Here is a 25,650-nt window from a genome sequence, read left to right as displayed (position 1 = left end):
TCCCCAAGTGTAGGACATCATTTGGGCAGTCGGCCTTTTCTTATAAAGCTTGTAAACTCTGGAACTCATTGCCCACAGAAATGAAGTCCATCAGTGAGTTTAAATTGTTCTCATCCAAACTTAAATTGCAGCTTAAAATAAACCAAAAATGCACCCATGTGTGAGAGTGTGAATGAATGAGATGGGTGAGTGATGAACGTTTGAACTGTGATTTATAGATGAAATGTTTTTATGTAAATTAATTTGTATTTTAGATAATGTCTTGTTAGTGTAAAAAAGCTCAACCAGGGATGGGAGTTGAAAACTAGCAGTAGCTATACTCTGTGTGCATAGCATCAGCTGCAAACTTTGTTTTGTTACTATGTTTGATTGCATTGGGCCTCATGTATCAACGTGCGTACGACGATATTTGAGCATATATGGGGTGTACGCCCAAAGGGCTGCGCCACTTGGCATTTATCAATGTGGTCGTTGGCGTATGCTGCGCTGAAAATATACACCAGGTCGAGAGGTGGCGTAAATTATACACCAAAATGAACCAGCGCTGGAATCCACATAAAAATCAAATCAAATCAATTTTATTTATATAGCGCCAAATCACAACAAACAGTTGCCCCAAGGCGCTTTATATTGTAAGGCAACGCCATACAATAATTACGGAAAACCCCAATGGTCAAAACGACCCCCTGTGAGCAAGCACTTGGTGACAGTGGGAAGGAAAAACTCCCTTTTAACAGGAAGAAACCTCCAGCAGAACCAGGCTCAGGGAGGGGCAGTCTTCTGCTGGGAGTGGTTGGGGCTGAGGGAAAGAACCAGGAAAAAGACATGCTGTGGAGGGGAGCAGAGATCAATCACTAATGATTAAATGCAGAGTGGTGCATACAGAGCAAAAAGAGAAAGAAACACTCAGTGCATCATGGGAACCCCCCAGCAGTCTAAGTCTATAGCAGCATAACTAAGGGATGATCCAGCCCTAACTATAAGCTTTAGCAAAAAGGAAAGTTTTAAGCCTAATCTTAAAAGTAGAGAGGGTGTCTGTCTCCCAGATCCGAATTGGGAGCTGGTTCCACAGGAGTGGAGCCTGAAAGCTGAAGGCTCTGCCTCCCATTCTACTCTTACAAACCCTAGGAACTACAAGTAAGCCTGCAGTCTGAGAGCGAAGTGCTCTATTGGGGTGATATGCTACTATGAGGTCCCTAAGATAAGATGGGACCTGATTATTCAAAACCTTATAAGTAAGAAGAAGAATTTTAAATTCTATTCTAGGATTAACAGGAAGCCAATGAAGAGAGGCCAGTATGGGTGAGATATGCTCTCTCCTTCTAGTCCCTGTCAGTACTCTAGCTGCAGCATTTTGAATTAACTGAAGGCTTTTCAGGGAACTTTTAGGACAACCTGATAATAATGAATTACAATAGTCCAGCCTAGAGGAAATAAATGCATGAATTAATTTGCCAGTTGAGTACCACGATCTTGCTGACGTCTTCAGCAAGGATCTGGCACTCACCCTTCCCCCGCACCGTCCGTACGATTGTGCCATTGATTTGGTTCCAGGCGCTGAGTTCCCGTCCAGCAGGCTGTACAACCTCTCACGACCTGAGCGCGAATCAATGGAGACCTACATCCGGGACTCATTAGCTGCCGGGCTGATCCGGAACTCCACCTCCCCGATGGGGGCAGGTTTCTTTTTTGTGGGCAAGAAAGATGGCGGACTTCGTCCATGTATTGATTACAGGGGGCTGAATGAGATTACGGTTCGCAACCGATACCCGTTGCCATTATTAGATTCCGTGTTCACCCCCCTGCATGGAGCCAAAATCTTTACTAAACTGGATCTTAGAAATGCGTATCACCTGGTTCGGATCCGGAAGGGAGACGAATGGAAGACGGCATTCAACAGCCCATTAGGTCACTTTGAGTACCTGGTCATGCCGTTCGGCCTCACAAACGCCCCCCGCGACGTTCCAAGCATTAGTTAATGATGTCTTGCGGGATTTCCTGCACCGATTCGTCTTCGTATATCTAGACGATATACTCATCTTTTCTCCGGATCCTGAGACTCATGTCCGGCATGTACGTCAGGTCCTGCAGTGGTTGTTGGAGAACCGGCTGTTTGTGAAGGGCGAGAAGTGTGAGTTCCACCGCACCTCTTTGTCCTTCCTGGGGTTTATCATCTCCCCCAACTCCGTCGCTCCTGATCCGGCCAAGGTTGCGGCGGTGAGAGACTGGCCCCAACCCACTAGCCGTAGAAAGCTGCAACAGTTCCTCGGCTTTGCTAATTTCTACAGGAGGTTCATTAAGGGCTACAGTCAGGTAGTTAGCCCCCTGACAGCCCTGACCTCACCAAAAGTTCCCTTCACCTGGTCGGATCGTTGCGATGCCGCGTTCAAGGAGTTGAAACGGCGCTTCTCGTCTGCACCCGTTCTGGTGCAGCCCGATCCTAGTCGCCAGTTAGTGGTTGAAGTGGACGCCTCGGACTCAGGGATAGGAGCTGTGCTTTCCCAGAGCGGGAAGACTGATAAGGTCCTTCACCCGTGTGCCTATTTTTCCCGCAGGTTGACCCCGGCCGAACGGAACTATGACGTCGGCAATCGAGAACTCCTTGCGGTGAAAGAGGCTCTTGAAGAGTGGAGACATCTGTTGGAGGGAACGTCCGTGCCATTCACGGTTTTCACTGACCACCGGAACCTGGAGTATATCAGGACCGCCAAGCGGCTGAATCCCAGGCAAGCCCGCTGGTCACTGTTCTTCGGCCGTTTTGACTTCCAGATCACCTACCGTCCCAGGACCAAGAACCAGAGATCGGATGCCTTGTCCCGGGTACATGAAGATGAAGTCAAAACGGAGTTGTCGGATCCACCAGAACCCATCATCCCGGAGTCTACTATCGTGGCCACCCTCACCTGGGACGTAGAGAGAACCGTCCAGGAGGCCCTGGCACGAAGCCCGGACCCCGGAACTGGGCCGAAGAACAGACTTTACGTCCCACCAGAAGCTAGGGCTGCAGTCCTGGACTTCTGTCACGGCTCTAAGCTCTCCTGTCATCCAGGGGTGCGAAGAACCGTGGCAGTTGTCTGGCAGCGCTTCTGGTGGGCGTCCCTAGAGGCCGCCGTCTGGGATTATATCCAGGCCTGCACCACCTGCGCCAGGGGCAAGGCTGACCATCGTAGGGCTTCGGGTCTGCTCCAGCCGCTGCCCGTGCCCCATCGCCCCTGGTCCCACATCGGCCTGGATTTTGTCACGGGTCTCCCGCCGTCCCAGGGCAACACCACCATCTTCACGATAGTGGACCGATTCTCCAAGGCGGCCCACTTCGTGGCCCTCCCGAAGCTCCCGACGGCCCAGGAGACAGCGGACCTCCTGGTTCACCATGTCGTCCAGCTGCATGGGATCCCAACAGACATTGTCTCAGATCGCGGTCCCCAGTTCTCCTCGCACGTCTGGAGGAGCTTCTGCCGGGAACTGGGGGCCACGGTGAGTCTCTCATCCGGGTACCATCCCCAGACCAACAGGCAAGCAGAACGGGCCAATCAGGAGATGGAGCAGGCCCTGCGTTGCGTGACAGCCGCGCACCCGGCGGCCTGGAGTACCCATCTGGCCTGGATCGAGTATGCCCATAACAGCCAGGTGTCGTCAGCCACCGGCCTCTCCCCTTTCGAGGTATGTCTGGGGTACCAACCGCCTTTGTTTCCAGTGGTTGAGGGAGAGGTCGGTGTGCCCTCGGTCCAGGCCCACCTACGGAAGTGCCGTCGGGTGTGGCGTGCCGCCCGTTCTGCCTTGCTGAGGGCCCGGATGAGGTCAAAGGCCCATGCAGACCGTCGGCAGACCCCGGCCCCTGCGTATCGGCCAGGGCAGGAGGTGTGGTTGTCGACAAAGGACATCCCCCTCAAAGTGGACTCCCCCAAGTTACAGGACCGTTACATCGGTCCCTTCAAAATCCAGAAGGTCATCAGTCCAGCCGCAGTGAGGCTTCAGCTGCCGGCCTCACTGCGGATCCATCCTGTATTTCACGTGTCCCGAATCAAACCACATCACACCTCAACCCTCTGTACTCCGGGTCCGGCACCGCCTCCTGCCCGGATCATCGATGGCGAGCCGGCTTGGACTGTGCGCCGGCTTTTGGATGTCCGTAGGATGGGCCGGGGCTTCCAGTATTTGGTGGACTGGGAGGGGTACGGACCTGAAGAACACTCCTGGGTGAAGAGGAGCTTCATTCTGGACCCGGCCCTCCTGGCCGATTTCTACCGCCGCCACCCGGACAAGCCTGGTCGGGCGCCAGGAGGCGCCCGTTGAGGGGGGGGTCCTGTTGTGTGGGCCGCTGAAGAGGAGGTACTGCTGGCCCACCACCACCAGAGGGCAACCCTGCCTGGAGTGCGGGCTCCAGGCACCAGAGGGCGCTGCCGCCTCACAGGAGCAGCCGGGGTGACAGCTGACACTCATCACCTGTGACAGCTGTCACCACTCATCTGATCTGCATCGGTATATCAGCAAGACGTCATCTCCACCTCTTTGCCGAGATATCGTTCTACCTGAAAGGTAATATCCTCAGCCTGACTGCTTGATAGAAAGCCCTTTTTGTGATTTTTGTGAGTGATAACAGACTTTTTCTCCAACGAGAGGTGGAGGTAGCTTCCCTGCCGTGCAGATTGCTGGGTGCAGACGCACCCACGTTTAATTGTGTTTTTGTTCCTCGCCAGCAGTACCAGGTCTGACACGCGGAGGCAGTGGCCACCTGGGAGTTCGGGACTTGGCGGCTCCAGTATTCCCGGGGTCTGGTGGCGGAGGAAATCGGGTGGTTCCGGTTCTGCTTTGGACAGGCATCTCCTATCTTCGAGCCTGCCCACACGACACCTTGTAATTTGACCTCTGATCTATTGTGTAATCTGTTGTGTTTGTTGTGCACGTTCGCAACAGTAAAGTGTTGTTATTTGACCTATTCCATTGTCCGTTCATTTGCGCCCCCTATTGTGGGTCCGTGTCCTTACACTTTCCCAACACCTTGTACGTTGATCGTTAAAATTAAATTCATTAGTTCTAAAAGCCATCATAATTATTTATAGGAAAACTTTCTATTTTTATTTCTCAAACAAATGTTTGGGCCTGAAAACAGTTTGGTCTTATTTTTCTACTAAGGTTTGAACTTTGAGAGTGTTTACACACGAGAGAAAAGTGAGAAAATGTTCATGCCTGATTGAGAAAGTGTATAAAGTGGTTTTACACGGGTTTTACAGCTTTAAAACGTCTATGATAATTGTAAAAAATAACGCTGACTACGTTGCGGTTTCGCGTATTACGGACTATTTTTAGAACGTAACTCCCGCGATAAACGAGGGACCACTGTAACACTTTTTTTGATTATACTACAAAACAATTGATACGACGGCTGCTTTTCAATCAATCAATCAACTTTTTTCTTATATAGCGCCAAATCACAACAAACAGTTGCCCCAAGGCGCTCCATATTGTAAGGCAAGGCCATACAATAATTATGAAAAACCCCAACGGTCAAAACGACCCCCTATGAGCAAGCACTTGGCAACAGTGGGAAGGAAAAACTCCCTTTTAACAGGAAGAAACCTCCAGCAGAACCAGGCTCAGGGAGGGGCAGTCTTCTGCTGAGACTGGTTGGGGCTGAGGGAAAAAACCAGGAAAAAGACATGCCGTGAAGGGGGGCAGAGATCGATCACTAATGATTAAATGCAGAGTGATGCATACGGAGCAAAAAGAGAAAGAAACAGTGCATCATGGGAACCCCCCCACAATCTACGTCTAAAGCAGCATAACCAAGGGATGGTCCAGGGTCACCCGATCCAGCCCTAACTATAAGCCTTAGCGAAAAGGAAAGTTTTAAGCCTAATCTTAAAAGTAGAGAGGGTATCTGTCTCCCTGATCTGAATTGGGAGCTGGTTCCACAGGAGAGGAGCCTGAAAGCTGAAGGCTCTGCCTCCCATTCTACTCTTACAAACCCTAGGAACTACAAGTAAGCCCGCAGTCTGAGAGCGAAGCGCTCTAATGGGGTAATATGGTACTACGAGGTCCCTAAGATAAGATGGGACCTGATTATTCAAAACCTTATAAGTAAGAAGAAGAATTTTAAATTCTATTCTAGAATTAACAGGAAGCCAATGAAGAGAGGCCAACATGGGTGAGATATGCTCTCTCCTGCTAGTCCCCGTCAGTACTCTAGCTGCAGCATTCTGAACCAACTGAAGGCTTTTTAGGGAACTTTTAGGACAACCTGATAATAATGAATTACAATAGTCCAGCCTAGAGGAAATAAATGCATGAATTAGTTTTTCAGCATCACTCTGAGACAAGACCGTTCTGATTTTAGAGATATTGCGTAAATGCAAAAAGGCAGTCCTACATATTTGTTTAATATGCGCTTTGAATGACATATCCTGATCAAAAATGACTCCAAGATTTCTCACAGTATTACTAGAGATCAGGGAAATGCCATCCAGAGTAACGATCTGGTTAGACACCATGCTTCTAAGATTTGTGGGGCCAAGTACAATAACTTCAGTTTTATCTGAGTTTAAAAGCAGGAAATTAGAGGTCATCCATGTCTTTATGTCTGTAAGACAATCCTGCAGTTTAGCTAATTGGTGTGTATCCTCTGGCTTCATGGATAGATAAAGCTGGGTATCATCTGCGTAACAATGAAAATTTAAGCAATACCGTCTAATAATACTGCCTAAGGGAAGCATGTATAAAGTGAATAAAATTGGTCCTAGCACAGAACCTTGTGGAACTCCATAATTAACTTTAGTCTGTGAAGAAGATTCCCCATTTACATGAACAAACTGTAATCTATTAGACAAATATGATTCAAACCACCGCAGCGCAGTGCCTTTAATACCTATGACATGCTCTAATCTCTGTAATAAAATTTTATGGTCAACAGTATCAAAAGCAGCACTGAGGTCCAACAGAACAAGCACAGAGATAAGTCCACTGTCCGAAGCCATAAGAAGATCATTTGCACTTTTGACGCTCTATTGGCACGCGTCGTGATTGGTGAAGTTCTTTTTCTTTGCCGTCTTCCTGGCTTCCATGTCGTAAAATGAGGGTGTGTCTGAAGCGGAGTCTGAATATTTATGGGCGTGTTTTTTATAATTATACTTGTTTTCACCCGCCGCATTTATCAAGGTCACTTCAGGCGTACGCTGGAAATGAGCAGGTGCGCACTGCTTGATACATGTCACGGCAACTTTGGTGTACTTCCAGTTTACACCGTAAATTTACGCCAAAAGTGCGCAACGTTGATACATGAGGCCCATTGTCCCTGTCAAATAAATAAAGAATAAAGAATCTGTACTGTAAGGTCTATTGTGGATATAACAGCCTTTTCAGATTTGAGGCGGCATGCACAGAGTAGCGCATGGTGCTTTCAGTTTGATAGCTGCTGTTTATATTAACTGCACATGTGCACCATATACATATCAACAGTCTCTTTGTGCTCCGGGGGGGGGTGCACTGGAGGTGGACATTATTATACGTGGCCCGTGCAGGTCATACCGGCAGGCTTGCCATGCCAGAGCCATCTCGTGGTTCCCTCGTATGCACTCAAATCATTCCGGATCATGTTTTTCCACCATCAGAATATGTAAATTGAGGTCAGATGGTGCTCAGACCGCACATGGACCACCGTTGGATAGGTGTCCCATCTCAACAGCACCTAGAGGGTTTTGAACAAGTGCAACACACTCAGGGCTGATGGCAGATTGGGACCAACTGTATAGACACTCACAGATGGCTCTCAGAATGTTCTCGAACTGCAACTGAATACTTTTTGGATGTGGGCTAAATCGTCAGTCTGACGCCATTCGGCCTCATTCTGGCTATGTGGGACTGGGGTATAATCCTTCAAACCAAAAAACAAATCCACGATGCTGTAAGCCGTCTAGAGGCTTGAAGAACTGTTAGGAAGAGGATGAAGTTAGGATGAAAAGCTGGACAAGTTTTTGATGCGATTTGATGCGATTTTTCACTGGAGTGAGGAAATATCAGGGTTTTTTTTTTTTTTTTTGCATGTTTTTTCTGCCACCACCATGCTTCACTGTAGGGATGGTGCCTGGTTTTCTCCAAGCATGACACCGGCATTCACACTAAAGAGTTCAATCTTCGTCTCATCAGACCAAATAATTTTGTTTCTCATGGTCTGAGAATCCTTCTAGTGCCTTTTGGCTAACTTCAGCCGAGCTGCCATGTGCCTTTTACTAAGGAGTGGTTTCTGTCTGGGCACTCTACCATACAAGCCTGATTGGTGGATTTCTGCAGAGATAGTTGTCCTTCTGGAAGGTTCTCCTCTCTCCTCAGAGACAGGAGAACGTTTATGGATGATAGAGGTCACTGTGCCTATCAGGACCTTCAAAGAAGCAGAAATGTTTTTGTACCCTTCCCCAGATTTGTGCCTCGAGACAATCCTGTTGACAGACAGTTCCTTTGACTTCATGCTTGGTTTGTGCTCTGACATGCACTGTTAACTGTGGGACCTTAAATGACAGGTGTGTGCCTTTCCAAATCCTGTCCAATCAATTGAATTTACCCCAGGTGGACTCCAAATGTGCTGTAGAAACATCTCAAGGATGATCAGTGGAAACAGGATGCATCTGAGCTCAGTTTTGAGCTTCATGGCAAAGCCTGTGAATTTTCTGTACATGTGATTTATATATATATATATATATATATATATATATATATATATATATATATATATATATATATATATATATATATATATATATATATATATATAATTAGCAAAAATAAAAAAAACTTTTCTCAATATAGAGGGTATCCACGGATGTCATCAAATTGCGCCCTGAGACCTCCATGTTGAATGGAAGTTGGCTGAAAGAAATCGTTTACAACAGCAGAACATTCCAAGGTTTTGCACCCTAAGAGCAAAATCCTTTTTGTAGCAAAATCAGTGAAGGATGGGTATATGATGACTGTCCTTTATTTTTGCAGTTATTTTCAGAGCTGCTGGCATGTGTGTCAGATCACCACAGCGAAGTTGAGTTGCTTTGTGCAAAGTTTTGTTTTTTAAATGACAGCAACAAAAATCACGTCTTGCCACACTGCACAGGTTAGTGTAGGTTGTTCCTCCTGCTTAGCAAGACATGCAGGAAAAATGCACATTACTTTTCATACCAAAGAAATTTACTGCAGTGATTGTCATTGTTTTATCACAAATGCAGGTGTATGTGCATTTACCAGCGTTCACTCAGAAAATGCTGGTTTGGCTTTAACAGTTGTTCATTAAATAGCCTCATGAAGCTCCAACAGTTTGATTCAGGATGTTTCTTTTTCTGTTTCAATCTAAAACTGTTTGATTCCCTGTTCTCACATCTAAGGTGTCCCATTGTACACATTGTGAAATCCGACGCTGGTTCAGCTTTAATGATCATTCATCAAAACAAAAAAACCTAGGAAAGGTTTTTCACTCAGAAATTCCAAGTAAATTTTTCAAGAGGAATTTTTAAGTAAATTTTTCTTACATCTATTAGTTTTTATAAAAGAGTAACTCAAGTAACAATTTTACACCGGACGCCCTTCCGGAGGCAACTTCACATTACATCGGCATCAACCAACCAGCTTACGCTCAGCCTAGGCTCATGTGTCATACATCACACTGATAAAGTGAGGAAACTTGGGGTGAGTTTTGATCCTACGTTGTCCTTCGACTTCCACATGAGAGATATTACGAGGACTGTCTTCTTCCACCCGTGAACATCCATCTCATCCTGTCTATGGCTGATGCAGAGACCCTGATCCATGCATTTGTTTCTTCTAGATTGGACTACTACAATGTTATACTTTCTGGTTTACCGTGGTCCAGCATTTGGGTTCTCCAATTGGTTCAAAATTCTGCTGCCAGACTCTTGACAGGAAACAGAAAATTTGACCACAAATCACCCATTTTGGCATCTTTTCACTGGCTTCCTGTCTCTGTGAGATCAGATTTTAAAGTTCTACTTTTAACTTGGAAAATTATTCATGGACTAGCACCTCCCTACTTAGCTGACCTAGACAAGCCCTACGTACCTGCCCAGGCTCTGCGTTCTCAGGGTGCAGGGCTACTTTGTGTCCCTAGGGTGAATAAAAAATCTGCAGGCCACAGAGCTTTCTCTTATCGTGCACCTGTTTTGTGGAATGATCTCCTTGCCTTGATAAAACAGAGTCTGTAGAGACTTTGAAGTCCAGACTTAAGATGCATTTATTCTCCCATTTGTATGGCTGGCATAGTATGTTACTATGCTTCCTACCCTTTTAAGTTCATTTTATTAGTAAACAGAGCAGTTTATCTAAAGCCTGGGACTGTTAACAAGCTCAGAGCTAGTGGCTGGCTATCACTTTAATATTTCTTCTGCTTTCCTGTCGCCTAATACTGATGAATTATTCCTTAAGGGTACTTTTTCTGGCCGACTGATTGTTTTTTGTCTCTCTCTCTGTATGAGATGTGGCTGGATTACATGATTTCTGTAACAAAGGCAGAACAGACTGCTGCAGGAACAGATCCACTGAGTGGCTCGATGACTCCCCCCCCCCCGCCCATGGTGGACTGGACGCCTGCATGAACTCCCATCATTTGTTGTGTTGTGTTCTGTATTGTAAACCTTTTTGGTAGAATGGCCTAAGCACCCCTACGCAGGACACACAACCTCATCAGAATAATAACTATAATAATAACAGAAACTCTGAATTGTGAGAACACATTAGAATGACAATGACAATTTGCTAATACAACACCTTATCATGGGCACATGCCCATCAGTGGTGGCAATATGGAAGCATGAGGGCTCTCAAAATTTAACTCAGGAAATGTGAGCTCATAAAGCAACCAAGAAACAACAAAAAAAAACACCAGCAAAGATCGCACAAAAAGAAACTTGGATAATTGAGAGATGGACCTTGAAACATGAAAAAGAGCAAAAAGGCAGTGAGTGTTCACAAATCAAAAGTAAACTCAGGGACACCAGCTCACTGTTCTTCAAGATGGGAGGAGTTGTGTGATAACAACAATAAACCAGGATCGGGGGAACAGAAAATGCAGATCACCAAGGGGACATGAAGAAAGGCACAGAAATGTCTGCTGTGCCTGTCTTCGGAGGCTCAAACATAAAAAAAAATAACTTAAAAGCAAAGAATTGAAATTCAAGAGAAACCACCACACTGCCCTGTACACTAAAGGAAAATCAAAGTAAGAGGATGCTGAGCGTTCTCTACTTAGATGTTTTGAGGGACAAACAGCCACAATTAAGGAGAAAAAATACTCACCTTCTTTGATGACGTTCAGGATCCTCATTGTGTAAAAGTCAGTGGACATTTCAGGTTTAAAATGTTCCAGTTCCACTTTGTACACTGAGGACAGATAAATCAGATTTATTTAGTTCACTTACGAGGTCTATTAGGAAAGTATCCGACTTTATTATTTTTTTCAAAAACCATATGGATTTGAATCACGTGTGATTGTGTCAGACAAGCGTGAACCCTCGTGCACATGCGTGAGTTTTTCCACGCCTGTCGGTTGCGTCATTCGCCTGTGAGCAGGCTTTGAGTGAGGAGTGGTCCACCCCCTCGGTGGATTTTCATTGTCAGGAAATGGCGGAATGATTTGGGCTTTTTTTCCATCAGAATGTTTCAGAAACTGTTAGAGACTGGCAGATGGAAACCATGGAAAAACTCACGCATGTGCACGAGGGTTCAAGCTTGTCTGACACAATCACACGTGATTCAAATCCATATGGTTTTTGAAAAAAATTATAAGGTCAGATACTTTTCTAATAGACCTTGTATGTGTTTGCTTGCTTGCTTCACACACAGTTTCACACTTACCAAAATCTATTTTGGTGGTTGCTGTGGTTTCACAAGCTTTTGTAATGCGTTCATTGTTGTTAATTTTGCCCTTCTTCTGCAAGCTGCAGTTCTCTGCAAACACAACATGGACAGGACATGGACACATACAACATACAACATGGGCATGAAATGTTCTTCCAGTGCTTTTAGGATAGATTTTATGGTACTGTTTACAGTGCTTTGCTTTACATCTGTTTCATGAAGTCTCAATAGAAAAAGAGTATGCATGAAGACAAACACATCAATTCAGTAAGACAGAGCGACCTTTTGCCAGTCCACATTTCAAATTGTTTTTGGAAATCATAGACGTCGTGTCCTCCTGACAAAAGAGGAAAAACACCATCCATATTGTTACCAGCGCAAAGTTCAAAAGCCAGCATCTGTGATGGTATGGGGGTATGTTAGTGCCCATGGCATGGACAACTTACACATCCGTGAATGCACCATCAATGCTGAAAGGTACATCCAGGGTTTGGAGAAACACATGCTGCCATCCAAGCAACGTCTCTTTCAGAGACATCCCTACTTATTTCAGCAAGACAAAGCCAAGACAAATTCTGAATGTGTTACAACACCATGGCTTCATAGTAAAGGAGTGCAGGTACTAGACTGGCCTGCCTGAAGTCCAGACCTGTCGCCCATTGAAAATGTGTGGCGCATTATGAAGCGCAAAATAGCAAAAATGGGAAAGAATTCCATCTACAAAGCTTCAGCAATTAGTGTCCTCAGGTCCCAAACACTTATTGAGTGTTGTTAGAAGGAAAGGTGAAGTAACACAGTGGTAAACATACCACTGTCCCAGCTTTTTTGAAATGTGTTGCAGGCATCCATTTCAAAATGAGCAAATATTTGCACAAAAACAATAAAGTTTGTCAGTTTGAACATTAAATATCATATCTTTCAGCACCTTATTAAATTTTCTGGCACTTATTCCTGTGTTGCACCAGTTATTTTTCTTTTTTTACTAATTAGTCCTACTTGGTTGCACCAGATTTGTTTGTGCTATACAGAAGAGCGGTGAACTTTTTGTTTTTGCATTAAATATCTTGCCTTTGTGGTGTATTCAATTGAATATAGGTTGAAGAGGATTTGCAAATCATTGTATTCTGTTTTTATTTACATTTTACACAACGTCCCAACTTAATTGGAATTGGAGTTGTAAAAATATTTGTGCTATCAATGCTCGGTTTTGGTGCCATTCATACTTGGCCCAAATGACAAATGTCAGCTCTCCCCAGTTTGCGCGTGATTAAAATTGCATGCACGTACAGCTTTTTGTCTTTTCTGCATTCTGCTGTACGCAGGTGCTATTATTTTGACAAACAGAGATGGTGGCAGCAGACATTAAAAACACTGCACATTTCACTCATGGTGACAACATGAATCTTATCTAATGGCAATGGCAACATGACACTTATCTAAACTGACTAAACCAACTGAACAACAAAAACACAATAAGTCACTAATACTAACAACACTGTTAACGTAACATGAACCCCATGAAACATAACATAACATGAACGTAACATGAAATCCCAAACTCCCATGGTGCATTGCAGCACAATGTCCACTGTATACTGGTTAGCTAAAATTGCTATTTTTCCAAAAATAATTGAACTCGGTCATGATAACGGGAACATAACTTAACTAAAGTGACTAAACCAAATGTACTGCTAAAACACCATATATAACTAACAACACTATTAAACTAACACGTAAAACTCCAATAACCCAAACTCCCATGGAGCACTGCAGTACAACATCCATTATTTATTGGTTAGCTAAAATTGCTAATTTCTCCAAAAATATCAACTTTCCATTTCACAGCATTCACGCTTGACCCAAAATACATAAGCATACCAAACGGCAAATGTCAGCTCTCCCCGGTTTTTGCATGATCAAAGCTATACACACATACACAAGGTTGGGTAGGATTACTTTGAAAGAATACATGTGGATTACATGTATGCAGTGGTGGGCACAGATAACCAAAAAATTAACTTCAATAACAGATAATCAGATAACTGAAAAGTTATCTTCGATAAAGATAAAACAATAAACCACCCAAAAATGTATCGGAAGTTACAGATAACCGATAAATTCCAATATTACCTCTGACACATCTACGACTACTAGTAAAACAAATTAAATAGCTTATAATAATATTAAAAATAACAACAGACCCCAAACAATGAGACCACACTTTTCTTTCAACATTCTGCCCCTGCTGGAAGCTCTTGTTTATTACAGCACTCCCAGCATAGAAGCACCCCAAAAGCAGCCATAAAGCCAGCTCTCTATCAACTACAACACTCCGGTCAGGCGTAGGTCTTGAAAAATAAAGTCATGCTGACTTATGGTTTTGATTTATAAAAAACATTAATACCAATAGAATAACTCCATTAATGTCAATTATGTCATTTGTACAAAGTTAAAATATAACATATACCTTTTAATGTTGAATAATGCACTAATTCTGAGGTTTTGTAACAAACAGACAGATCGCAAAGGATTCTGGGTAAAAGTGCCTCTGCTAAACACTGGCTGAGTCTCGGAGGAGCTTACTGCTGACGCTGAAAAAACAAACATGGCGCCGAAAGAGCCGCACAAATGAAGCGGCTTTCATTACAAATTATAATAATCTGACATAACCGGGGTCAAAATAAATAGAACACTGCTAACACCGCTTAGGGCGAATACTGCCATGAACACTACTGGCCAGTAGATGGCAGTAGAGGCCTTGTCTGCTACATTTAAAATGCGTGGAATTTAACAAACGCAAATAAAACCAACGTCTATAAAGGCAGAGAATATATTCAAGAGAGTTTTAGGCACTAGAGTTTAATGCTGTTGTCCGTGGAGCCTGAACAGAGTGCCTGAAATGCATTTGTCCTGTCGTGATGTACTGAGATTACATCATCCTACCCAAAATGCACTGCGGGTCACAAGACGTGCTCACAAAACCTTAATAATTAGCACATTACTTTAAAACTAAAACATATATCTGATATTTTCACTTAATAAAACTTCAGACATGACAGTAATTTTAAATAACTTGTCTGAAATTAGTTTGGTTAAAATTTGAACCATAAGTTAAAAATGTATGCCTCTGGATGACTTAGGTGATATCACCAGCATATTGGTATGGTGTTAAAGGAAATGTTTTTTTTTTTCTTTTGGGGCTGGTTCTCCTTTGCCTGCAGAGAATTGAGATGCTTTTTATACAAGCAGTTCTCCTCTGTTATAGCTGTGCATCTGTTACAAAACTTTAACAGGTGGGTCCTAAACTAATTTTAAAAATTGCTTTTTGCTGTTCAGCTTTGTTTATTTTGTTTATCTAAAAGTTATCGGACAAAGATTAATCGGAAGATAATTCGTCTGATAATGGCTTTTAAAGTTATCTAAAAAGATAATCCGATAAAGAAAACATTATCTTCGATAATTATCTGTTATCGGATTATTGGAAGTGTGCCCACCACTGCATGTATGTATGTATGTACATACATTTGGATTATTTGTAATCTGATTATTTTTGGATTATATTTCAAATAATCCTACCCAACCTTCCACATACACACGTATGCACACATGCACACAGAAGCCCCTTGACTTTTATAATATAGACAGTGTAAACGCTACTCAAATAGAGAGATTTCGCGTGATGACGTACTCATAGCAGAGCGGCACGGCGCAATGACGAATCCCCGCACTATTGTCATAAGGCACATAGGCAGACAGTTGAGGTAGACCAGATTTGAGTAAGATTTTACTGTTACATTATAGTTTTATATTGTTTTGTTTGCACACTCTGCTTTAGAAAGCCCATTGTTTACAAGGTCCATTGTTACCAAAGACAGTACAAAACAAAGTATTCATTGCCTATAGCACCATTTCCTTTTGTGTTGTTGAAAAAAATATTTGCTGTCACTAGGACTGATTTTGAGTTAAATCAGCACTGCAACTTTAGTATTCCATTTTTTTATATTATATTGCACTGTTCTGTATTGTTTGAACAGATTTATTATTCATATTGTGGGGGTTGTCAGGACTTTTTAAATATTTGCACAAAATCTGAACAGGAACTCTTCTTTAATTTGTTATTTCATTTAATTATTTTTGATTGTTATTTTATTGTGTACTTGCACAGGATTAACATCTACAGACCACAAGATGCTGGACTTCTTGCTTGGACTTCTCATCAAATGCATCTTCTTTTGTTCTGTTGTGCTGTTTCTATTTTGTGTTTTCTGTTTCTTCTGCTTTGTAAAACTTTGCAAAAACCTTGTAATTGTTAGCATGGCTCAAGCAGTGGTTCATCCCTTTGAGTCTGGTCTGCTTGAGGTTTCTTCCTCAATATTATCTGAGGGAGTTTTTCCTTACCACTGTCGCCTGTGTGCTTGCTTTTGGGGTTGGTAAGGATAGACCTTACTTGTGTGAAGCACCTTGAGGCAGGTTTGTTGTGATTTGACACTGTGTTGATGTGTTTGATCAACAATTAAACCTTCAAGTTCTGTCATACGGCTGTTGTCCACTAATGTTTGGGGGTGCGCCAAACCATAATCTTGCCTAGGGCATCAAAATGGCTACAGCCCGTGTCCCGATGAAATTATCTACCCGTCGAGAAGCTCTCCACTGCGCATGCGTTCTCTCTACCCCAGACCATAACACCTCCCCCCCGTTCAGTTTATCTACCTCTCTTTACCTCACAACTGCACATGCGCATCTTCTCATCACAATGAGCTCCCCATCATCTAACAATATTCTGCTTTAGAGCATGGGTACATGCAAGTCTTTACTTTTTTAAATTGAAAAGACATTATTGTATTTTTATGTAAAGACAAAACTTACGTGGGTTTTATACTTTTCTTCAGTGGGTGATTTCAACATGATGGGTAAGGTGCGCATGCGCAGTTGCAGCTGGAGCTCATCTCGACGGGACCTGGTCACCTGTTGAGATGAGCTCCACTACCGAAGTAAACCCACATAAGGGCCCCTTCACACATAGTGTGAATTTGGTCAAATTGCGCATTAAGTGCGCATGAAGCAGGAATCATATGCAAAACATGTAAAATCGTAGCTGCAACCAACGCCTCGTACACCTGTTGCTACAACTACTTGTGCACACCAGCAGCTTAAAAACAGGGTGTGTGCTGTGCGAACCCATTGAACCCTCTAACGGCAAGTGTCGGCCAAATTCCAGGTGACACGCACGAACATCTAACACCGCTCGCATGGCACTTAGAAAACGTGTGGCCAGTCGTACTATTAACATGACAACAGTCTGCAGACAATCACTGTTGGGCTGGATGTGAAATTTGTCTAAGTGCTCCATGAGTATGACTTTGCAAACAGACACAGTGAGTTGGTGTGTGCATTAAAATGACAGGAGGTGTGGCCGCTGATAAGAGCAGCTGTGGGGATGTGTGGATCTGGATGTCACAGCTGCACAACATGTACTGTGTTTGGAGGGACATGGACTAACAACTGCCCACTGATACGCGTGTGTCTGCTTGCTGTCATCACATGGACATACATAAAAACATATATCGCTCATCTGAAGAGGAACAGACAGATCATACCTGATAAGAGGGATTCAATGAGATGCTGTGTTTTTATGGTGTGTGGTTTTATTTTTTTTAATATGTCGATCTCTGTGTTGATTTCAGGCATTTTCCCGCACTATTTATAGGCCAGCGATGGTAGCTCAGTGGTAAAGTTTTGGGCTGGCAATCAGTAAAGTGCAGGTACAAATCCTGTGGATGGCATGTATTTTTTTTTTTTTTTTTTTTTTTACAGCAGCAGCACGGTGTGGTTCCACACGTACCTGCTGACTTTTATTTTTTATTTATTCCTCAGCAGCGGTGTGATGTGGTGCATCTCATACCATGGAACACCTCATTCCATGGAACACAGTGTGAGCAGCTGCTGCACTGTCGCGTGCATGAACCGTGGCACCAGGATCGTGTACTTCTGCATGTCGGCGCGATGTTTCGAGGTTCGCTCATATGAACTGTTTCGCTGTCAGTCGCCCTGAGTTGTCCTTATTCACACTTTGTGTGAAGGGGGGCCCTAAGTTTTGTCTTTATATAAAAATACAGTAATAGTGTCTTTTCAGTTTTAAAAAGTAGACTTGCATGTACACGTTGTCTTGAAAACAGAATATTGTTGTTAGATGACGGGGAGCTCAGCTTGATGGGGGAGATCAATTTGATTTTACAGTTTACCTTCAGCACATGTGCATTCAGTCCCTCTGCACAGTCTCATAAGCTTTCCATGCTGCCTTTCTGGATGGTAGAATTTCACACAGTGTGTCTCTGTAATGAGAAAAAAAAAACATGTTTGTGACATCTTTTTATTGATTAAATGCTGCATAATACATCGTAGAATGCACATAAAATTATCAGATGCTTGTCACTGAGTGATTCATTTGTTCTGCAGACTGAAGTAGTTGTTGCTGTTATATGTGTGATAACATAAGTGAATGAAACAAAGAAGTGTCAGCAGGCAACTTCATTGTGGTCCTTTAACACAGTGTGGTCCATCAAATTCATTGTGTCTCCCCCAATGGTGTGTGTGTGTGTGTGTGTGTGTGTGTGTGTGTGTGTGTGTGTGTGTGTGTGTGTGTGTGTGTGTGTGTGTGTGTGTGTGTGGGAGAGAGAGAGAGAGAGAGACTCACTGTCATAGTATTCATAAACAGACACAGCAGCTGGTTGTAAGACCCCCACTTTCAGCTTCTGGTGGATCCTAAACGCGATTTCCTCTGTCCGCTTGTGAGAAACCTTTGGACAAGTGAGGAGCAAACATAAAATATACAGATGGACAAACAGATAGCTGAAGGACAGACTCTTGTCTTACTTTTTCCAAGTAGATGATGAGTGAGCCCCTTTCTGACAGGGCTGTGTTCATCTCATATCTTGCGATGGTGCGGCTCCGTCCTTTGGACAACTACACACACAGGTGCACAGAGTCAGAACAGCTTATAACCACCAAACACGTCTTGTTTACTGATCTTTGAACTCGATGAGGCTATGTGCATGTTATGCACTTACTAAGTCCAGGTCATTTGTATTAACAGTGAATCCAGTTAGCAAGCCAATATCCAAAATTGACATGGTTGCATCTCGCTCCTTATCCTTGTACCTGCACACAGAATTGACATAAAATACATAACAGAAGTGGGTACACCCCTTTTCAATACCATAGGCATAATCAAGTCAGAAATTATTCAAAATGGTGTCACCTCTCAATAACTGCATTACATTTAGACAGTGAAAATATAGGCCCCAAAGTAAATACTCTGCAACAAAAGCCAGTACAAGTATCCATTGGTTAGACTCTTTCTCTCCGATTGTTCTGTCTGAGTTATTTTCATTAGTTACTTCATCCAAACCATCAACATGTTTATTAGACCCCATTCCTACCAGGCTGCTCAAGGAAGCCCTACCATTATTTAATGCTTCGATCTTAAATATGATCAATCTATCTTTGTTAGTTGGCTATGTACCACAGGCTTTTAAGGTGGCAGTAATTAAACCATTACTTAAAAAGTCATCACTTGACCCAGCTATCTTAGCTAATTATAGGCCAATCTCCAACCTTCCTTTTCTCTCAAAAATTCTTGAAAGGGTAGTTGTAAAACAGCTAACTGATCATCTGCAGAGGAATGGTCTATTTGAAGAGTTTCAGTCAGGTTTTAGAATTCATCATAGTACAGAAACAGCATTAGTGAAGGTTACAAATGATCTTCTTATGGCCTCGGACAGTGGACTCATCTCTGTGCTTGTTCTGTTAGACCTCAGTGCTGCTTTTGATACTGTTGACCATAAAATTTTATTACAGAGATTAGAGCATGCCATAGGTATTAAAGGCACTGCGCTGCGGTGGTTTGAATCATATTTGTCTAATAGATTGCAATTTGTTCATGTAAATGGGGAATCTTCTTCACAGACTAAAGTTAATTATGGAGTTCCACAAGGTTCTGTGCTAGGACCAATTTTATTCACTTTATACATGCTTCCCTTAGGCAGTATTATTAGACGGTATTGCTTAAATTTTCATTGTTACGCAGATGATACCCAGCTTTATCTATCCATGAAGCCAGAGGACACACACCAATTAGCTAAACTGCAGGATTGTCTTACAGACATAAAGACATGGATGACCTCTAATTTCCTGCTTTTAAACTCAGATAAAACTGAAGTTATTGTACTTGGCCCCACAAATCTTAGAAACATGGTGTCTAACCAGATCCTTACTCTGGATGGCATTACCCTGACCTCTAGTAATACTGTGAGAAATCTTGGAGTCATTTTTGATCAGGATATGTCATTCAAAGCGCATATTAAACAAATATGTAGGACTGCTTTTTTGCATTTACGCAATATCTCTAAAATCAGAAAGGTCTTGTCTCAGAGTGATGCTGAAAAACTAATTCATGCATTTATTTCCTCTAGGCTGGACTATTGTAATTCATTATTATCAGGTTGTCCTAAAAGTTTCCTAAAAAGCCTTCAGTTAATTCAAAATGCTGCAGCTAGAGTACTGACGGGGACTAGAAGGAGAGAGCATATCTCACCCATATTGGCCTCTCTTCATTGGCTTCCTGTTAATTCTAGAATAGAATTTAAAATTCTTCTTCTTACTTATAAGGTTTTGAATAATCAGGTCCCATCTTATCTTAGGGACCTCGTAGTACCATATCACCCCAATAGAGCGCTTCGCTCTCAGACTGCAGGCTTACTTGTAGTTCCTAGGGTTTGTAAGAGTAGAATGGGAGGCAGAGCCTTCAGCTTTCAGGCTCCTCTCCTGTGGAACCAGCTCCCAATTCAGATCAGGGAGACAGACACCCTCTCTACTTTTAAGATTAGGCTTAAAACTTTCCTTTTTGCTAAAGCTTATAGTTAGGGCTGGATCAGGTGACCCTGAACCATCCCTTAGTTATGCTGCTATAGACGTAGACTGCTGGGGGGTTCCCATGATGCACTGTTTCTTTCTCTTTTTGCTCTGTATGCACCACTCTGCATTTAATCATTAGTGATCGATCTCTGCTGCCCTCCACAGCATGTCTTTTTCCTGGTTCTCTCCCTCAGCCCCAACCAGTCCCAGCAGAAGACTGCCCCTCCCTGAGCCTGGTTCTGCTGGAGGTTTCTTCCTGTTAAAAGGGAGTTTTTCCTTCCCACTGTAGCCAAGTGCTTGCTCACAGGGGGTCGTTTTGACCGTTGGGGTTTTACATAATTATTGTATGGCCTTGCCTTACAATATAAAGCGCCTTGGGGCAACTGTTTGTTGTGATTTGGCGCTATATAAAAAAAATTGATTGATTGATTGATGTAAAAAAACATCTAAATCATCACATTTACATTTTTTTCTTTTCTTAGACCAGTCAAAATATTAATAGAAAAAGCATTCTGAAGTGACTTATTATCACTGAAAACCCCTAACCTATAGAAATGGTATCATACTGTACATTAAATTTGTTTGGAACAGGCTGACCTCAAAGACATAGCAATGGTATGAAAGAGAGTCATGGAAGAAATTAGCAAGACAATGATGACAAATCTGGAGAACTTACTAGGTTCTGTGGATACAGTGAGAGAAATTGGGCATAGTGCAAAATTTGTCTGTTACATCACTCAATAAATATTGAGTGAAGTAGCACTAGTAGCATGGCACAAAGAAGCACTATCTCCAATATAGGCCCTAGGGCCCACTGGTGCCGTGTTTGTCTCCAGACTCAGCACTGTGAAGCAATTTGCCAGAAGACACATGGAAGTCTCATCTGTTTTTTTGTTTGTCTGTTTGTTTTAAGGGTATAGATAGTTGCATTAGCTTTTGTTATGCAACCCCAATTTAAAAAAAAAAAACATCATTATGTTCTGTCACGTTGTGAATGAGGCGAATTGTCTCCACACACACACACACACACACACACACACACACACACACACACACACACACACACACACACACACACACATACATACCCATATTCATCCATCAGCTGCTGAACAATTCAGGTCGCTCCAGTTTGCTCCTCAAAATCCACAGCAGAAGAACTTTGTGATTGCATGCTTAGTTGGCCTCTGTGCCATGGAGTGGCACAGAGAGGAGGAGGAGACGGAGAGAGCCAGATGTGTGGCTCCACACAGGTCTCGTCTCATTCGTTTTCCCAAAAATCAGGCACAGCACCAGCAGGAACACCTGCAGGAGCGCGCTGATGAGCATTATCAGGAACCATTACGCATGGTCAAGAATAATGAGACAGAGTGCCAGATGTGTGGTTTCATGCGGCTCTCGTCTCACTCGTTTTCCCAAACATCAGGCACATGCAGCAGGTGGAACACCTGCAGGAACGTGCTGAGGAGCATTGGAACGAAACTTTTAGCCAACTTGGCGTGAAACTGAATGCAGTGCAGCAGGGTTTAATTGTGCATGTCATAGAGGAACACTGTCACGCTCTATTAAGGATCACCACTAATCAAGACGGATCAACACGCTCAGTTGCAACCTCCATGACATGAGGCGAAATGAGGATGGTGTGTGACATTCGTGGAAGATTTTTTGACAGCCAAAAACATGCTCCACGAAAATCAAGAATATCATGCACCAACATGCACTATTAAGAAACCTATTCAGATGCATTAAGTCACATTAAGTTGTCAGGAATGTAAATATGACTTTCATAATGCGTCCTACCTCTGTGTAAAAGCTTCACTAAAAGACCCAGACTTTAGATAAAGTTGAGGCCGCAAGATGCTCTGTTTACCAATAAAATTAATTGGAATGGGTAGGAAGCATAATAACATACCAGGCCAGTATTCTAGCCATACGAATGGGAAATAAGTGGGTCTTAAGTCTGGACTTGAAAGTCTCTACAGAATCTGACTGTTTTATTTGACGCAGGAAGATTATTCCACAAAACAGGGGCATGATAAGAGAAGGCTCTGTGTCCTACAGACTTTTTAGTCAGCCTAGGGACACAAAGTAGCACTGCGTCCTGAGAATGCAGAGCCCGGGCCGGTACATAGGATTTAATTAGGTCAGCTAAGTAGGGAGGTGCAAGTCCATGAATAATTTTATAGGTTAATAGCAGAACCTTAAAATCTGACCTTACAGGGAGAAGAAGGCAGTGCAGAGATGCCAAAATGAGTGTAATGTGATCAAACTTTCTGCTTCCTGTCAAAAGTCTGGCAGCAACATTTTGAAGCAATTGGAGACCCGTTATGCTGGAGTGTGACAAACCAGAAAATAGAACATTGCAGTAGTCTAATCTAGAAGAAACAAATGCAGGAATCAAGGTCTCAGCATCAGCTGTAGACAGGATGGAACAAATCTTCACTATATTATGCAGAAAGCAGTCCTCGTAATATCTGAAAAGCCCACATCACACATAGCAATAATGTGCATAACCACGCTGACAATTTCAGTTAAATTCCATTTCAATTTCTTTTCATCTATATAGCACCAAATCACAACAGAGTTGCCTCAAGGCACTTCACACAAGTAGGGTCAAATCTTTCTAACCCCCAGAGCACCAGTGGTAAGGAAAAACTCCCTCTGAGGAAGAAACCTCAAGCAGACCAGACTCAAAGGGGTGACCCTCTGCTTGGGCCATGCTACAGACATAGATACGGCACAGCAAATATGGTCATAATCTGGATGCAGTCGGGAAGAAAAGAGGCGTGGTCAGCTGTGCTCCAGAGAGCTCCAGAGAGCACACAAAATGTTAGAAACTGTCAATGATCGCCTGCTGTTGTACAATCTTGTGAAAAATCCCTTTAAGTGTTTGATCAGTATATACTTGCATTGTTAGATTTTATTTGTCCGGCTGGACTGTGTAACTGCTGTTGAACTGTGCTGGCAGTGCACCAACTTCCCACATGTGCACAACATTCTTCAGACGCAGCCAGTGGACTTTTTGTTCTCTCTTTTTGAAAGCCAGGTGAAAGGGACTTCACCAGCTGTCTGCACTGCGCTGTGGAAAGCAAGGTACCGGAGGTGAGTTGAATGTTTATTTATGGTGCCATGGGCTGCAAAAACATTTCCACATCATACCTGCTACAGACTTAGGAGGTGAACATGTAATAATGCGTGCATTACAGCGGTGACATCCCGTTCAACTGTGTTGCGGGGCACTGCACTGAGCCTCTGACAGACGCACAGTGCCACAAACATGTTATTTCGTTTGCCCTCCCTTGCTGGGGACAAGCATGGTACAGCATGCCAGCAGGCTTTGCTGTAACCAATCAATCTCAGGGCTCAATCAACTGTGATCAGATCATTTCAGATGCTGTTTTGATGCCGTCAGAATATGTAAATTGCAGTGGGATGGTGTTCAGATTGCACATGAACTGCCATTGGATAGGTGTTCCATCTCGGTGTCCGTGTTGTGTGGGCCGCTGAAGAGGAGGTACTGCTGGCCCACCACCACCAGAGGGCGCCCTGCCTGGAGTGCGGGCTCCAGGCACCAGAGGGCGCTGCCGCCTCACAGGAGCAGCCGGGGTGACAGCTGTCACTTATCACCTACGACAGCTGTCACCAATCATCTGATCTGCAGTGGTATATCAGCAAGACGACATCTCCACCTCTTTGCCGAGATATCGCTCTACCAAGGAGGTAAAGTACTCAGCCGACTGTGTTGTCTTTCTGACATTAATACTTTGTTACCTTGTGCGTTGGATAGCAGACATTTCTTCCGACGAGAGGTGGAGGTGGTTTTCCCACCATACGTGTTGCTGGGTGCAAACGCACCCACATTTAACTGTTTTTGTTCCTCGCCAGCAGTACCAGATCCGACAAGCGGAGGCAGTGGCCACCTGGGAGTTCGGGACTTGGCGGCTCCAGTATTCCCGGGGCTCGGTGGCAGAGGAAATCGTGTGGTTCCGGTTCTGCTTTGGACAGACGTCTCTTATCTTCGAGCCTGCCCACGTGACACATTTTGTGAATTGACTTCTTTGTCTATTATTGTAACCTGCTGTGTTTGTTGTGCTTATTCACAACAGTAAAGTGTTGTTATTTGACTTCCTCCATTGTCCGTTCATTTGCGCCCCCTGTTGTGGGTCCGTGTTCCTACACTTTCACAACAGGATATCTCGGCCAACGTCATGGACCCCAAGGGGCGTCAACCAGCTGTTGAACGGCCAATGGAAGAGCAGGGCGCACAGGCGTCTGCAGGAGGAATGATCGGTGAGTTGCAGCGAATCCTCACTGCTTTTACGGCTCGGTTGGATCTAATGACCAAGCAGAACGTCCTCCTTAACTGCAGGGTGGAGGCTCTCGCCACGCAGGTGGAAGCGTGCCCTCAGGGCGCTGCTGCGGCTCCCCCTCCTGTCGATCCTGTGCGCAACAGTGACGTTCCACAGGTCGTTCAACGACCCCTCCCACCTTCCCCTGAAGCATACATAAGCCCTCCAGAGCCGTACGGGGGTTGTGTGGAGACGTGCGCGGACTTTCTTATGCAGTGTTCGCTTGTCTTCGCACAACGTCCCGTCATGTATGCGACTGATGCTAGTAAGATAGCTTATGTGATTAATCTGCTTCGTGGTGAGGCACGCGCTTGGGCTACAGCACTCTGGGAGCAAAATTCACGGCTCCTTCTGACATATGATGGGTTTGTGAGGGAGTTCAGAACAGTGTTCGATCACGCAAATAGAGGACAGACCGCTTCAGCCGTGCTGCTGTCAATGAGACAGGGGCGCCGGAGCGCAGCTGCTTATGCAGTTGACTTCCGCATCGCGGCTGCGAGGTCCGGCTGGAATAGCACTGCCCTCCGTGCCGCCTTCGTAA

At 43.9% G+C, this 25,650-nt stretch overlaps 1 protein-coding gene across 1 annotated transcript in view; it reads right to left on the bottom strand.

The window, feature by feature from the left end:
• c3a.1 (complement component c3a, duplicate 1) overlaps window positions 1-25,650 on the bottom strand; it is a 259,058-nt gene that overhangs the window by 18,516 nt on the left and 214,892 nt on the right. The window contains exons 36-41 of the mRNA XM_034189134.1: window positions 18,915-19,005; window positions 18,721-18,810; window positions 18,542-18,644; window positions 18,090-18,179; window positions 11,845-11,937; window positions 11,287-11,370 (exon numbers count right to left, since the gene is read on the bottom strand). Coding sequence (XP_034045025.1) covers window positions 11,287-11,370; window positions 11,845-11,937; window positions 18,090-18,179; window positions 18,542-18,644; window positions 18,721-18,810; window positions 18,915-19,005 — 551 coding nt within the window. The remainder of the gene's footprint in view (window positions 1-11,286; window positions 11,371-11,844; window positions 11,938-18,089; window positions 18,180-18,541; window positions 18,645-18,720; window positions 18,811-18,914; window positions 19,006-25,650) is intronic.

This window comes from Thalassophryne amazonica, chromosome 15 (genome assembly GCF_902500255.1).
Source record: "Thalassophryne amazonica chromosome 15, fThaAma1.1, whole genome shotgun sequence".
Taxonomy (NCBI): domain Eukaryota; kingdom Metazoa; phylum Chordata; class Actinopteri; order Batrachoidiformes; family Batrachoididae; genus Thalassophryne; species Thalassophryne amazonica.
The sequence above is the reverse complement of the archived record's forward strand: the minus strand, read 5'-3'. Positions and strand labels throughout refer to the sequence as shown.